At 44.3% G+C, this 17,177-nt stretch overlaps 1 protein-coding gene across 1 annotated transcript in view; it reads right to left on the bottom strand.

The window, feature by feature from the left end:
* CFAP69 (cilia and flagella associated protein 69) overlaps positions 1-17,177 on the bottom strand; it is a 552,009-nt gene that overhangs the window by 274,131 nt on the left and 260,701 nt on the right. Inside the window, exon 11 of the mRNA XM_086941791.1 lies at positions 12,006-12,127. Within this exon, the coding sequence (XP_086797917.1) occupies positions 12,006-12,127 (122 nt within the window). The remainder of the gene's footprint in view (positions 1-12,005; positions 12,128-17,177) is intronic.

The following is a 17,177-nucleotide window of genomic DNA, read 5'->3' as shown; positions in this document are numbered from 1 at the left end:
TGCTCCAATATGGCAAGCCAATCCACAGACAAGACTCCAGCACGATCCTAGCAATACGATACCGAGACTGTATCACTAAGGTCCTCGGATTGGCCCGGCTAAGAGATCTGAGTACAACTTGGTTTCTTTCATTCAGACCAATCTGGCAGGATTGCATCTTACCTGTGCTTCGATGTCTGCTATGTGGAGAAGAATGCGTGTTGGACGTTTGTCTTACACTACCATCAGCAGTACCAATGGATATCGATACTTTGCTTTGTCCTGTAACGACTCATGCAGCGTGTTGTCCCCAGCGGCTACCTATCCTTATGACCGCATTCGTTGAGACTTCACCACTACGAGTAGGTGGCTGTGAAGTACGAGAGGAAAGCAGCACCAAACAGGTACAACCTTCTGTGAGCATTGCTGATCCAAACATCGATGATAGCAATCACGCAGAGAACTGCACAATTTCAGCATTTTCAAACTTGGTCGAACTTTCACCTGATGTGGTAGACCAATTTTTTGCAAGCCTGTCTGATATGATGTTCTCCCCTGAACAACGAGAATAACTTTTTAGAACAACAAGCACACAGCGTTCCCTGAACTCTGAATTCGGCCTTCAGTTCCGTTAAACAAAGCAATTGAAAACATTTGGAACTAATTTTTCCTCTGAAAACGAAATTATTTTTCCTTTCGAATCAAAATATTTTTCCATTTTTCCCGGCACATGATACTTTGCTTAAAGTAGAACTATTCTTAGAGAACAGAGCTTCTATTTTTAGAAACATTAGAGACAATATTTTACCTCAGCCTCTAGCACATGTACAATAAATATGTGATGAAATGATCTCGACCTTCTCTTATGTATACAGAGCCATTTCATGTGTAATTTTCGCAATTCGTTCAGCTGATATATATTCATTTAACTGAATGATAACCTTGCTTGAAAACGTACAGTACCAATACTCATTTTCGTGTATAAACCATGCACCATTTCAAATGCAATTATGTATTTTGGGGTGGGTTGGAAAACACACATGCATCGTATGTTTACTATTGCTTATTTTTTTTAGTAATGATGGACATTAATCCGTGGAGTGGGTGTTGTATTTCTATCTAGGACCCTAATTCGATATTCCCGATTCATGCCCTTATGTGGTTTTAATAAATAGTACCCTTATAAAGGCATAAGAATCAGATCCATATTTAGTAATAGCCCATGCAGTCCAAAGCACGGCAAGGCTACTCCCATAGATTCCTAGAAAGCACAACGTGTTCTTTAAACAAACCAAGCCTCCAGCAGCCCGGGAATCCCCCTCCTGCTTTTGTTTTGATTTGCACAAGAACTCCTAGAGTCCAGCAAGAACTGTTAGTTCTTAATGATGTCTTATGTCCAACCTTACGTCAAACCCGACACCTTTCAGGTATAAATATACCAACGTTGCCTTAAGCACACACACGGTGGTGGGGAGCAGAGCGACGTTCTACTTTGTCCGATAGCCCAGCTGTTGCCGGAGCCGAAGGAAGCCGCCCCTCCCTTTTTGACACGCTGGAGAAGCTGCCTTTTCTCAAGCCGAGAAATCCAGCTCCGGTGTTCCCGAGTTACCCTCGCGGGTTGCTGGGAGATCGAGTCCTGAGAAGCGAGATACAAGACCTCCTTCATTCTATAACCAAGGTACGGAGCTGATTAAAACCTTAGAGAGAATTCTTGATTCCGATACTTGGCAAAAACCTAACTTTTACTTAAAACTGCTACTTACTTACTCCTTCCCACGTATTAGGCTTAGGTCAGGTACACTGAGGTAGGCGTATCTTAAAAGCACCAGTTGAGTTCGTTTAGTCAATGTTTTTATGTATGTATATATTTTATATATTTTAAAGTATCATATGGCTAAGAAACCATATCAATGCTTTTACAGTATTATTTCATAATACTACTTTTACTGTACGCACTTTACTTTATCATAAGTATTGCAATTGTGGCAATTCATTTCTCTTGCATGAGAAAGAAGACTGCTCAATAAAATAACACCTTTTATTGAAAACGCCCGTCTCTCTATTTCTCTGCACTCTGGTGAAACTAAGCATGCACGATTGACTGAGTGAAATATCCGTCTATTGTTTTCACACAACTCTAGAGATACACTCTTTATTCTGAGGGAGCAAAGTTGTCATGTTTATGCGGTTGTCAGAAACTGAATCCCTTCTTGTCTAATCAGGGAAGTTCACTCCTCCCTGTTCATTCGAGAAAGTTTCTAGTGACCTCTGAGCTAGCTGGCAAAACTAATTAAGTCTAACATAGTCAGTAGAGACCTAGATGACCTCAGTCCTACGTCTACACTGCTGTTTATGTTATTCCAATGCGCAGAGCCTATTGAGAAAATAGGAACTACACTACAGTGGGAGCTACTGCCAAATCAGGCCGACCAGTGATGCACCATGAGCAGATCGATGAGCAGGTTGGCCCCGGTCTTCCCTCAGTTCTCAGAGCAGGTTTTAGCCAAAAACATTCAAAGTCCCAAGTTTTGGATTTTGCCTATCTGGGCACTTTGAACACCACAACCAAGGGTCCAGGATTGGAGGGGCACCCCTTAGGGGTTCAGGACTACCCCTGAACCCCCAAGGACAGGGACACTCCTGACTACTCAGGCTGGGTCCAGGTGATGCTTCAAGATGGTGGGAGCCTTTTATGTCCTGAGGATTGGATCAGGAGGCCAACAAACTAGCCCTTGGAGTCACTCTGGTTCAAGTAAAGAAGCTGGGCAGGCCTCTGAGAGGTTAACACAAGCTTCAGGCAGCAAAGCAGTCTTGTGGAGTACATAGCAGGCCACAGCACCAAGCAGTCCTCTGAGTCCTTCCGCAGGTCCAGAACATTAACTGAATAGTGGCTCTGAGGGTCCTATTTTTATACCTGGTGCCTTCTTTGAAGTAGGAGAAGTTTCTAGAAATTTTCCTTTGAAGTGTTTGGAATTTCCTGACTCACCTGCCCTGGCTCCAAGATGGATGCAGGGACAATCCAGTGGTCACAAGTCCTTTGTGTGAAAGCAGAGAACATCCTATTCAGTTGCAAGTGGGCCCATGCCAAGCTCCGCTCCCCATACATACAGCCGGTGGCCCATTCAGGCATACCTTATTAAGGACAGGTCAGGACAGGTTGCAGGCATCAAATAGAAAAGGGTAGGAAAATGTCAACTTTCTAAAAGAGACATTTTCAAAATTGTAATTTAAAATTCAACTTTACCTTTAAAAATTATTTTTAATTACAATTTCATATATACCAAACACAAAATGCTCACCTGCTCCCAATCAAATGTTAACACTTATTAAATGTAATAAGAACACCCATTGATATCATATTAGACAAGTAGGCCTCAGAGTAGTGAAACAAATGTAGGGGTTTTTCACTAGCAGCTCATGTAAAACTTAAAGGTACATGTACAACCTTTTAACTACAATGCAACCTCCCTATGAGCTATCTAGGGACTACCTTAGGGGTGATTTATATGCAAAAAAATAGGAGTTTAAGACTAAGCAAGGGGGTTATATTGGCAAGTCGAATTGGTAGTTTAAAACTGCATTCAGGCTGCAATGGCAGGCCTGGAACATGTTTTAAGAGACTAATTAAGTGGGTGGCACAATAAGGGCCACAGGCCCACTAGTAAAATGTACATGGCTGTATGCATATACCACTCTACAAGGGACTTATACGTAAATTAAATGTTCCAATCAGGTGTAATCAAATTTTGCCATGTTTAGGGGAGTGAGCACAAGTGCTTAAGCACTAGTTAGCTGTGGTTAAGTCCACAGAGTCCTAAGGCCAATAAAAAACAAATTTCCTCAAATAAATGGAGGGAAAAAGGCAAAACCTTTGGGGGGAAACCGCCCTAAGGTTGACAGGTTTAACAGTGCCTCCCCCCTCCCCCCGGCTGAAAGTGGGGAGAACTATCCAACTCCCTGTGAGTTTTTATCACTAAGCTGGAACAACCTGGCCCAACAATTAGCATTGGAGTAATCTGATCCAGGCGGGGTTCCACTATGAAGAGTATTTCCTGTAGGGAGATGCACCACCTCAACAGTTTTGGATTCTCACCCCTCATCTGCATGAGCCATCTGAGGGGCATGTGGTCTGTATGAGCCCAGATGTGAGTCTCAAACAGGTATGGTCTTAGCTTCTTCAGTGCCAAGACCACAGCAAATGCTTCCCTCTCAACAGCACTCCATCTCTGTTCCCTAAGAAGTAGCCTCCTAGAGATGAAAGCTACAGGTTGGTCTGGGTCCTCCTCATTGAGCTGTGATAAGACTGTCCAGTGCCATGCTCAGAGGCATCTTTTTGTACAATGACCTCTTGGGAAATGTCAGGGGCCTTGAGCACAGGTGCTGCACACATGGCCTGTTTGAGGAAGTCAAAGGATTTCTGACCAGTTTCTGTCCAGATCATCTTCCTGGGCTGCTTCTTGACGTCACCTCATTCAAGGGGTCAACAATGGTGCCATGCATTTTGACAAACCTCCTGTAGTAACCAGTGAGGCCCAGGAAGGTCCAAAATTCTGTCTGAGTTTGGGGGCCTCCCAGGCCAGGATAGTTTATATTTTTGGCCTGGAGGGAATGCACTTTACCCCAGCCCATAAGGTGTCCCAAGTACACCACAGAACCCTGCCCTATCTGGCACTTACTGTCCTTGTAAGTCAGGGCGGCATGTTGCAGAGCCTGAGGTACTTCCTGCAGGTGATAGAGGTGGTCCTCCTAGCAATTACTGAGGACTTCTATACGATCCAAATAAGCAGCACAGAAGGCCTCTATTCCAGTTAAGGCCTGGTTCACCAACCCCTGGAAGATAACAAGGGCATTCTTCAGACCAAAAGGCATTACCTTAAAATGGTAGTGGCCATCTAATGTGTCAAAGGCTGACCTCTCCTTAGCTCCCTTAGTTAGGGCAATGTACCAGTACCCTGCAGTCAAGTCAAAGGTACTCACGAACTTGGCAGCCTATAATCTGCCAATGAGCTCATCAGCTCAGGGAGTTGGGTAAGCATAAGTTTTTGTGACTGAGTTGAACCCCCCCAGGTAGCCCACGCAGAATCTGGGTTCTGGCAAGGTACCCAGTAGGGACAGAAAGGAAGGCTTTGGTCCTGTCACTGACAGGCCTGGACCACTGAAATTCATTAAACAAAAACGCTGGCCAGACAGGTTTGATTCCACACAGTACCACACCTAGTATACAAATTGCTAGGTTGGAAGACTATTTGATTTAGTCAATTATACTTTATAAACACTCTTTTCAAAAGTTTGTTTCATATGTCATAGAAAAAAGACACAGTCATTGACAACTACAGACATTCAAAGGATATTCAAAAACATAATACAAAATGCACAAAATACATGTAACAAATTACTGTACATATCACATAGACAACTGTGCAATGCCTCAAATTAAATCATTATTAGGCACCAGTCCTTCATATTGTATATACATGCAGACAAGAGGACATTGAATTTATTGCGAACGCCTGCTTGTCTAAAAGAGCCATATAATATTCTGATCAGCGGGGTCTAATTCTAGGGGAATAAACAGGATGGATTTTGTGTTTTTTGTATTTATCCCTACGTTTGACGCTTTGTGCGAGGAAATGGATTCCAACAGATAGGAGTGAACAGTTCACCCTCCAATCAGGATTTTAACTGTGCTGCTCGCTCAAATAAAGTACGCAGTTGCGGCGTCATTCATCTCCGAAAAGTATCGCTTGGTAACCAGTCAGTAACACAGTGGTCAAAGAAAACCGAGCATTGAAGACAGTCCGGCATCCTCCCTCGTGTCTATATTGCCAACATATAAAGAATTTTCATTGGCTTTTTGACAACTTTCGACCTTTGAGGCCAGTGAAGTTTTCAACAGTGACAGCCACCCCCAGTCCGTGTCCTGAGGAGAACCTGTAAATAATACAGTGGTTCGAAACCCGTTGACTCCGAGCCTGAGATAAAAAAGAAGGGGCACACCTAGGGATAAACACAAAAAACACAAAATTCATCCTGTTTATTCCCCTAGAATTAGACCCCACTGATCAGAATAATCTCTGGCTCTTTTAGACAAGCAGGCTTTCGCAATACATTCAATGTCCGCTTGTCTGCATGTATATACAATATGAAGGACTGGTGCCTCATAACAAATTAATTTGAGGCATTGCACAGTTGTCTATGTGATATGTACAGTAATTTGTTGCATGTATTTTGTGCATTTTGTATTATGTTTCTGAATATCCTTTGAATGTCTGTAGTTGTCAATGACTGTCTTTTTTCTATGACATATGAAACAAACTTTTGAAAAGAGTGTTTATAAAGTATAATTGACTAAATCAAATAGTTGTCCAACCTAGCAATTTGTATACTAGGTGTGGTACTGTGTGGAATCAAACCTGTCTAGCTAGCATTTTTGTTTAATAATGTACCCAGTAGGGCAGCTATGGGTATATGCCCCACTTGGCTGGACATGGGACGACTGGAGTGCTCAATCATTCCCAATTCCAGCATCGTAGAGACTTCCTCCTTGATGGTGGCCTTCACTTTCCCAGACAGCCTCTATATTTTATTCGTGATAGGCAGACTGTCCCCAGTATCAATATCCTGGGTACACAGATGTGTAAGCCCAGCAATGAGGGAAAATTGTTCAGGGGTCAGGGTAGAGGAGAGGTTGACACCTCCCACTAACCCATCTTTTTCTTTAGAGGGCCAAGGAGAGGTTCACTTTTCTCCTCATCTGTCACCAGCAGCATGGCGACCTCAGACCCCTCATTGTGGAGTTTGAGACAATTGAGATGGAGTACGCTATTATGGGGAGCTTTCAGCTATTTCCTTGTTTTCCTACTGGTCTGGCAGATGTGACAAGCCCTGCAAAATGTATTTAAGGATATATTCACCCAGGGCCAATAGAAGTGAGAGAAAAGCCTGGCAAAGTGTTTGTCCTGCCCCAGATGTCCTGCCAGCGGAATGTCATGAGCCAGCCCCAGTAGGAAGGCCGTGTCTCTTGAGGGACTACCAACCAACATTTTGCCAGATGCACAGATGCCTTCAGCTCACTATTCAGGAGGTCAGCCCTCCGGTATATGAGGTGATCTCCAGAGGTATCACTAGCTGCCTGAGCTTCAGCCTGACGCTTCATTGTCTCCACGTTTGAGCACTCCTTCTGTGCCTTACAGAACTCCTCCCTGGTGAATCTACCCTCTACTAGCCATCCAACAAACTGAGCAGATCACCAAGAGAAGCAATACACTCCCCAGTAGGGTCTGGGCAGCCTCTACTGAAGCCCCATTCACCTGTACAGTGGGAGTTTCAGGGGCTGGCTAAAGAGATAATGCAGTGGTGACATGTCCTTTGTGTTAAATTAAAGCACATACTATTCAGTTGCAAGTGGGGCTGTGCCTAGCTCCACCCCACATTCTGCCAGCTGAAGGACCATTGAGGCACACCAAAACCCTCAATTGTGTGACTGCCTTGGAGGAATTCAATTCCAACTGACAACTACACCCAGTCATGAGACCTTGGACAGGCTGTAGTATCAAAACAGCAAAGAGCATGAAAATGCCAACTTTCTAAAAGAAGATTTTAATTTCAATTTTATAGATAGTAAACACAAAATGTGTACCTATTCCCAATCAAATGTTAGCACTTATTAAATGTGACAGGGCAACCAAATGCTACCCTATGGGACAGGTAGGGCTGCCAGTTGTGAAAAACATTGAACTCTGTGCACTTTACCTCTGCTAACCAGTGCTAAAGACTTTGTGATCACCCTAAAACATGGTGCAATTTGCCTACACCTGCCTGGCATTATTAAACTTGCTTATAAATCCGTAGTAAAGTGGTATACCATACACCCAGGGCTCATTAATTAAACGCTACCAGTGAGAGACGGTCAACGCATACCCTAATCCACGTGCAGAAACCTGGCACATCATTTTCGGAACCAACGCATCTCAGACCCGGCACTTTGTCTTCTGAACCAGCGCATCACCATTGTTGCGTGGAGGATATCACGTATCTCCTCGACTGCGGGATCGACACAACGCATTGCCTGGCTGCACCTTGCATCTTGCTGCTGCGACCAGGATCAATGTACTTTTCTTCAGCCAGCCTTGTGTGGCGCCTATATCCAGCTCACACTCCATCGCGGTCGGCCTAAACTCTTGACTTTGTCCCGGTCCAGCACAAACTAAAACCCCATAGAATATTGCTTCTAAGTTCTACTTCTATTTCTATTCTTAAAATATTCATATCTCGACTTACACTTATTGGATTTTTGTCTTTTTGGTCTTGTTTTATTTATAAAATCATAATCTGTTCTTCTAAACTGGTGTGGAGTCTTTTTGTAGTGTTTTCACTGTGTGACTGTTTGAAAGGTTGACAAATACTTTACACATTACCTCTTAAGTTGAATGTTAGAAATGGGATTTCTGGTTGGCTAGGGCAAGCACCTCAACCGGGCAGAAACCACCACTCTAGTCAGAGCAAGGGAGTTACACGCTGAAGATAACCCCTGTTCACCCCCTTGGTAGCTTGGCATGAGCAGTCAGGCTTATCCCAGAGGCAATGTGTAAAGCATTTGAGCAACACACACACAGCAGCAACACACTAGGCACACTACAAAAGAGACTCCACACAAGGTTATGTATAAAATAGCTTTTGTATTATCCAAAACACATTAGAATCATAATCACACATATACACTGTGCCAACTGGCACTAGGCAATATTCACAAGGAATTATATACAGGACAGGGCCAGTCAGGCCACTGTCAGAACCTTTAGAAAGCACTAGTAGCACACATAAAACAAAACCAGTGACTACTGGTAAAATACTGTACTTTAACATTATCTCTAGCAACATAAACGCCTTATGTTCGCATCTCAGTAGGCATAGAACACATTAGCATAAACACACTATGCATAAATACCATGGGCATAATCACATTTGGCAACCATCAGCATAAACAAATTATGCACACATTTGGCAGTGCACCACAGTAACACTAACTAGGTGCATACATCACCTTAGGGCTTTGCACCCTATCTACACCATAAAGCTGACCCCAGGCCAACTGGCCTTTCTAGGGGGCTCAAATGCCCTCTCTCCCAAATGTCAGGGCTTGTATTGGGGCCTTCACTGGCCCATTGGCTGCCAATGCAGCAAACACAAAGTGTATAATGCGCTGGGGCGTGGGGTGCTTCTCACCATCTCCTCATCCTGAAGCCAATAAAAATGCCCATGTGTGGTAGCTGCTCGCGCTCTCATGTTGCAGCTGTGAGAATGGGCCTTGGTACCACTGTGCCTCCTGAGTCCCCACTGGCACTCTACAGCAATTGTGCCCAGCGTGACAGCTGCCTGCGCTTGTGCGGTGCAGCTGTAATCAATGGGCCTGGCACCACTGTGCCTCTCCAGTCTTCACTCACTGGGGCCTGCTCGTCAGGCACCAGAGGTTACATCAAGGTAGGCGGGGAGGGGAGACTCCAACTCGTTCTCCCCCTCACAGAAAGTGACCCCTAAGGCAGCCTCACAACACAGGCGGAGGGGGGAAGAGCTTCGGGCTCACTCACCCGTTTTGAGCTGTCTCCAGTCCCTCTTTGGCCGGCTCCAGGCACCGACAATGTGCCTCAGCGGTCCCACTTCACTGGACCCTCCTTTACCGGGGAACCTGCGAGGCTCAGTCCTCGCCTCAGCAATACACAGGGCTCTCCTCTGTCGTACGGGAAGCTCCACCCATGGCTAGGCAACAGCCGCCTGGCTTCCGGCAGCACTGCTTCTTCCCACCTCTGTGGAGCCTGCGAGGCTCTGGCGTGACTTCTTTCTCGGCTGAGGGAGGCTTCGCCTCCATCCAGGCCAGATGCCTGACTTCCGGGCCGCGGCGGTGCCTTTCGGCGGCTCCTTTCTCCGTTGCAAAGTGCGGGGTGGGCTCCAGCCGTAAAACAAACACCAATGTGGGTGGGCTCCCACTGGTGAATACACTCAAATGCTGGTATGAGCACAAAAACAGTGGGCAATGCAGGGTAGGCTCCCGCCTCCAGTAGCCTAAATGCGGGGAAATTCCCTCTGAAGTTGGCACAGCTCCTGCGTTGCAAAAAGCACCAGCACTCTCCTTGAAAATGAAATATAGCGCCTATGAGGCGCAAAGACCACCACAGTTCCAGGGCAAAGGCTGGGCCCAGGAAGGCCAGCTCAAAGGGCCCTCCAGCAGGGAGGCAGTCCCTCGTGGCGGTTCCTCCTGGGGCCCAGCAGCAGCAGGTTCCCCCAGTAGCACAGGGAAGCACAAAAAACACACACACTACCTGGGGTCACAGCCCCAATAGTTATACAACCTTTTCCTTTGTCTGCCCTTGGCACAGGGCTTGGGGGAACCAGCCTGAACTGGTCGAGGGGGTTTTGGAGTACTCTGTTTACAGGGCTTCTCTTCCCCATTGTCAGGTGGGGGCTCAGTCATCAGACCACCACAGGCGGCCGGATCAAGCATTCACCCAGGCAGGCACAGACATATTCAGGGTCAGGGGACTACTCCTCCCACTACTCCAAATGCAGATCTCCCATTCAGCCTAGCGCTGACTCACCCTGCCCTCCCTGGAGCCACACACACCTCACCAGCCCCTGTCACTCCAAAGCCAGACATGCAATCCACATCAGGCAGGCAGACACATAGCACACAGAAATGCCAAATTCTAAAATTGGCATTTCTATAATAGTGATAATAAATCTGTGCACACCATTGCACAGCATTTATTATTACCATTCCAAATATACCAAACTTGACCACCCTGCTCCTCTCATTTCCGGAATTTCCACTGAAACACTTATCAGGGCATCCCCAATGCATTCCTATGAGAGGGCAGCCTCACAGCAGTGAAGAAACCAAAATGGCAGTTTGTCACTACCAGGAGATGTCACACACTTAAGGTACATGTCCTACCTTCTACCTACAATACACCCTGCCCATAGGGCTAGCTAGGGACTACCTTATGGGTGACTGACATGCAGTAAAAGGGGGGTCACTGAGATGGCACACACTTTAGGTGTCACGTCACAGCGGCAGTAACACTGCGCGCATAGGCCCTGCAATGACAGAGGCCTGAGACAGGGTTGAAAGGCTACTTTGGTGGGTGGCGCAATAAGAGCTGCAAGCCCACCAGTAGCATTTAATTTACTGGCCCCGGGTATCGGAGATACCACTTTACAAGGGACTTACGGGTAAATTAAATTTGCCAAACGGGTGTAGACCAATCTTATTATATTTACCACAGAGAGCACATGCACTTTACACTGGACAGCAGTGCTAAAGTGCCCAGAGTCCTAAAACCACCAACACCATGTCAGAAAAAAGGCTAGGAGAAAGGCATAAAATATTCAGGGATGACCCTGCAAAAAGGGCCAAGTCCAACATTGAGCATGCCTGCTCTGTGCCAAGCTGCCAGAGGGTGAGCACAGGTTAATGTCTGGTGTGCACCTGGCTTACCCTGACTAGGATTGTGGTTCCTGCTTGGCCAGCGTGCATATCTCTGCCAACCAGAAACCCAATTTCTAACACAAAGTATCCCAGATTAATTCCTTGAAATCTAGGACTGTCACAGTTTTCCAAGACTACGCCTATGTCACCACATTTACTCTTATGGACATTTCTGCATGAAGAACATCATTCAATAATGTGCATTACACAACTTTTTCCACCTGGAGAAAACGCTTTTCCCTACAAACCCATGATATTCGTGTTCCAACTGAAAAGACACTTACTCCTGACTCTAACTGTAATAGTTCACGGCTGTTTCCAGCATGCAAAATTGCCTGTACAATGTTTAGGTGTTCACTATATTATTTCTGCACCCATAAATGACACATTGGAATGTTATACACAGGGGTGCAAATTTATTGGTGAATCGAGATTACACAATTGATTCTAAAACTGGCCGATTTATTTAAATTCACATAGTTCCTGGAAGACCGCTAAAACTGCGTAATACAAAGTAAATAAGGTAAGGTGTTCTTTACTGTACCTGAATACAAGGCAGATCCCTAGAAAGGATCACAAGCATGTTGAACAACAATTTTTTCATCTCAAAGTCTTCATTGGTGTAGGAGAGTTTTATCGCTCGAACTAAAGGGTTGTGGCTCTTAACTGCAAAGAATAAGAGTAGAGTCAATCCAGTGTAAATGTAATATAACTTCAGTGTCATTGTAGTACAAAGTTCACTCAATCTCAGATTCCATTATTCACTTTAGTTTCGGATTGTATAAAATCTTCAATTTAAAACATCTGAGTAAATAAATCCCTCTAACACGGCTCATTTACGCAGACTTACAGGTTCAAGGAGAACTCGATGTTTTCACATTCGTCAGTTTTTTCTGCAATGACTGTTGCTTGAAAGTCGTATTTTAAGTGAGGTTTAAGACTCAAAGAGTGGAAGGCAGTGAAGCAATGGAGGCCCAAACTACGAGACAGGACTTACTAAAGTATACAGCAACAAAATGTAAATCGTGCTGCATGATGCGACATATTCAGAGACTGTATTATTTTGCTATTTTGACATTGTAGTACTCAATAACACTGCCTGAGCAAACGCTTTGCCTCATTAATGTAACAAATGAATTCAGCAATCCGCCTGTAAAAGTTAAACTTTCTGTAGGGTGGATTGCTGCCCAGCAACACATGTTTTTTTTTAGCAACCTTTGATATGTTTCAGGTAGAAACTATTATTTATGTGAATTCTGGAAATTATGCCATTTTTGCTGCAGTACATGGCAATTGTGGTAAATATATTGTAAAAGAAAAAATGCCACGGCGACAGGATGGAAGAATTCCAACAGCTCTGCGTTTACTTGATACAATGATAGCCAATAGCTAGAACAAAAGTCCATTGGTGGGAGCCAAATGAATTTCATTGCACCAGAGGAGACGACTTGCATGGCTGCTCATCCAATCCTTTCTAGGAGTCAGTAGCGGACACGTTCAAGGGGAAGCATGTATGCATATTAAAAAGGCAAAGGGTGTGCAATTTTAAGACTCTGTCCACATTGAGTATGCTAGATCTTGTGTAAATGCCTTCTAATTTTATGCAGATCACTGGTATTCCAACTGGTGATCCCTCTTAAATTTAAGACACACACATTATTAGGTCTTGTGTGCTGGCTTCACTTCCTTTCCGTGTGTTTGTACTTACTCTGGAGCTTGGCCCAAGTACTGCTTCTTTGCTCAGAGTCCTTCCACGGCTCGGACTTTTCGAGCTACTTTTTTCTTTGTTGTAGTGCTCCATAAAAGTGCAAGTGTATGCAGGTCGTCTCCCCCCGACCTGCTCTCCACATGGTTGCTTGTGCTCTCCTGTTCCATTCTTTGCCTCTTCTCACATTGTTCTTTCTTGCCTTGTCCCACCTGCATTTTTGGTGGTTGCTAGCCCTATCCCAACCATCCCCTCAAGTGCTGTTTGCTCCCCGTCCCTCCTACATAGCTGTTTGCTTGGCCCTTCCCTCCTGCCCCTCTACAGCATAATTGCTTTCTTACCCTGTCCCTTCCACCTACCCCGTGCGTTGTTACTTGCCTTCCCAGTCTCTCCCAGATAGAAGGGGATTGCACTGTCCATCATGCACCACTTTGACGTTGTGTTTGCTTGCCTCATCCCTATCGCTTGCCTTTGGAGTTATTGTTGCTTGCCCATATCTCTTACATACCCCTCGCATTCTTTTATTGCTTGCCCCATTACTCCGACATGCTTCCTGTGTTATTGTTGCTTGCCCCATCCCTCCCACCCCTCTCTCATTATTTTGCTGCTTGCCCTACCTGAAACGCTTCAACGTGTATTGAAAGAATACATAATGTTCTCTTCTGTTTTAGAGCAAGATAGATATGGTATGATAAACCGATGCCGGATATAAAAGTTCTTGCTAATATTAAATCATATGAGAGATACTGCTTTTTGGATGTGCGTATTTTCTTCCTAAAACCACAAATCCAGTTTTAGTGAGTCTGCTGCAGTGTGTGAAATATTCCATGCTGGTAAATCTTTTGTTAACAGGGGTCAGATGAGAACAGGCCTGCCTTCTGAGAAAGCGTCTGTACACAAAAGTTGGATACAGGAGTCAGGTGAGCACAGGCCTGCCTACTGAGAAACCGTCTGTTCACAAAAGCTGGATACAGGAGTCAGGTGAGCACAGGCCTGTCTTCTGAGAAAGCGCCTGTTCACACAAGTTGGACACAGGAGTCAGGTGAGCACAGGCAGGCCTGCCTTCTAAGAAAGCGGTAGGTCACAAGAGTTGGATACAGGACTCCATTTCATAAAATGCCCAAATTCATACATAATCAGATAAGCATAAATACACAAACATTTTAAAATTAAAATCTTATAATCCAATACGTTAAGACTCTAGGTAGAAGGCATCCACTAGTTAGATAAAAGCTTCTGTCTATGCCTCTACCTCAGTATCAAAAACTGTGAAACAGAAAAAACAATGCATTGATTGGTATTGCTTTTAGGAATCCTAGATGCAATCCTAAAACTCCCTGTCCCAAGGTTATTTCAGACAAGGCGAATCCACATGATTCTCACTACTTGATAGAAAAATATGACCTGTTCAGATGTTTCTTCAGCCTGGGGGCAGAATGGGCAAATGTAGTCACTGTCATTTGGGTTGTGATTCCATTTGGCTGTGAAAAAACGTTAAGGAAGGATCCCTAGGCAAAAGTTTACTTATAAAGTCTTTGAGAATGGGGCTTCGATATCATCCAAATCATTTTCAAACAGTAATCAGTATTAAAAGCTAAAACATAATCAGTGAGTGATCCTGCCCTTACTGAACATAAAACATGACTATCAGTATATTGCTAGTAGGCATTTATTAGCTCAGATTGAGAGACCAACCCAGCATTGCCATGAGGTGACCACAAATTAAAATACTCAATCTGACCCAAACAGGCCTTTATTGACAAAAAGCCAGGTTATTCTAAATGCCCCAGGTTGCTTAATAACCTCTTCAACAGCCATTCGAAAATAACAGAATTCAGGTGTAACCCACGACCTTCGTCAAAACAAAAGAGACATCAAGCCCACCAGATCATTAATCTATTTGAGGCCACAGTCAAGGCATAAGGGGCACGTGGATTGCTTAATGACAATCCAAGAAGATTTCTTGCAAAACGATTCACAATTATTTCTTTAATGGGAATCTTGAAAGCCCCAAAGTTCTCCACCATACAATGAAGCCCCCAATGCCTGGCTTTTATAAATCTCACGTGCGGGAGACACAAGGCAGAAAGACGAGGCTTGTGTGCTTTCAAAATACCACAACAAATCTTCTCTAGTTTGAGGCCTCAAACCCGAATATGGGGTGTCCAATCAAACCTCTCTGTGAGTGTAACTCCCAGGTATTCAAACACCACCTGTACTCTTTCCAAAGTTGATCCGTTTAATGTCGGATTGGCAAAGTTAGTTGGACATAGATTACAAACCATAAAATTGGTCTTGCCAAGGTTGATCTCTAGCCAATGTTGCCTGCAGAAACACCCAAAACCATCCAAATGTTTCTGTATCCCCTTTAGGGGATTTGGATAGTAGAAGGGTGTCATCTGCAAACAAGAGGGCTGGGATCTTGACCCCCGCGCCAGCCATGGAAAGTCTCCCACCCGTTGGTCCAATTGCAAGATCAGATCATTAATATACAAAAGAAAAATAGTTGGGGCTAGCACACACCCCTGTCTAACACCTCTGACAACCATTATGGGATCTGCCAATCCTCCCTGTGGTCCACACCTAACCCGGGCATGGTTATTCAGATGGAATCGAGCAAGGATTTCTAAAAGGTACCCTGTAACCCCTATCTCCCTTAGGGTCTTCCACAGCAAATCTCTAGGGACAAGGTTTAAGGCAGATCATTGATCCACAAAAATGATATACAATCTGATTCCACCCAACTAAATGTATTTCCAATATAGTAATTGCAGACATAACACCTGGTCCACAGTCCCTACACTGTCCCTAAAGCCAACTTACAATGGGGTCAAAATAATATGATTGGATACCCACTCATTTAACCAATTCAGAATAGGAGCGTAGTGTAGTTCCTATATTCCCAATAGGCTCTGCGCATTGGAATAATGTACACTATAGATTTGACATAGGACTGAGGTCAATATGTCTCTATCGAGTATATTAAACTTATTTGTGTGTGCCAGCTAACTCAGAGGTCACTAGAAACTTTCTCGAGTAAACAAGAAGGGATTAGTCTCTGACAACCGCATAAACATGACAACTTTGTTTCCCCTAGAACCGGAACAATATCTTCAGAGTCGTGGAAACAATAGATAACTATTTCACTCAGTCAATCATGCATGCTTTGTTTCTACAGAGTTGCATAGAAATAGAGAGACGGGCGTTTCAATAAAAGGGTTAATTGAACAGTCTTATTTCTCATGCAAGAGAGGTGAACTGCTACAATCGTTACACAGAATGTGAAGTATAATGCATACAGCGTAAACAGTTATATAAAATAATACTGTAATAACATTGTCTGTTGCTATGACATGTATAAAAATACATACATAAATAACACAGGCTAAAATACTCAACTGGTGCTTCTAAAATACACCTACCCCAGTGTACCTAACCTAGGTCTAGTATGAGGGAAGAAGTAGGTGCTGTCTTTAGCATAGGTTTAGTTTTGCCAAGAATTGCCAAAAGTTTCTCTAGTTTCTAATCAGCTCTATACCTTAGAATGAGAGAGGTTGGTATCTCTTTCCCGGGACTCGATTACCCAACACCCTGCAAGGGGATTCAGAAACACTGGAGCTGGATTCTCGGCAGGAGGAGGACAGCTTCCAGTCAGTGCTTCAGCTGGAGAGTTGGCTTCCTTCAGCACTTGCTGTAGCGAGCTGCGTCGTGCAAGTAGGTAGTCGAACTGCACTGAACCACACTGGGCTTTGCCATAGCAAGTGAAGGTATATTTATACCTTGAAGGTGTTTAGGAATGCCAGAATTGATGTAAAAGTCGGGCATATGAATGAACCCCTAAGGAATAGATGTTAATGCATAATAAATGAGTTCTTAGAGAAATCAATATCCAAGCAAGGGGAAGTCCCTAACGGCTTAAGAGGCTGGTTTTCCAAGAAATCATTGTGACATAGATAAACGGATGGAAGTAGCCATGCCTGTATTTGGGTAGCAAGGACTATGCCTAAATAA

This window comes from Lissotriton vulgaris, chromosome 10 (genome assembly GCF_964263255.1).
Source record: "Lissotriton vulgaris chromosome 10, aLisVul1.2, whole genome shotgun sequence".
NCBI classification, from domain to species: Eukaryota; Metazoa; Chordata; class Amphibia; order Caudata; family Salamandridae; genus Lissotriton; species Lissotriton vulgaris.
The sequence above is the reverse complement of the archived record's forward strand: the minus strand, read 5'-3'. Positions and strand labels throughout refer to the sequence as shown.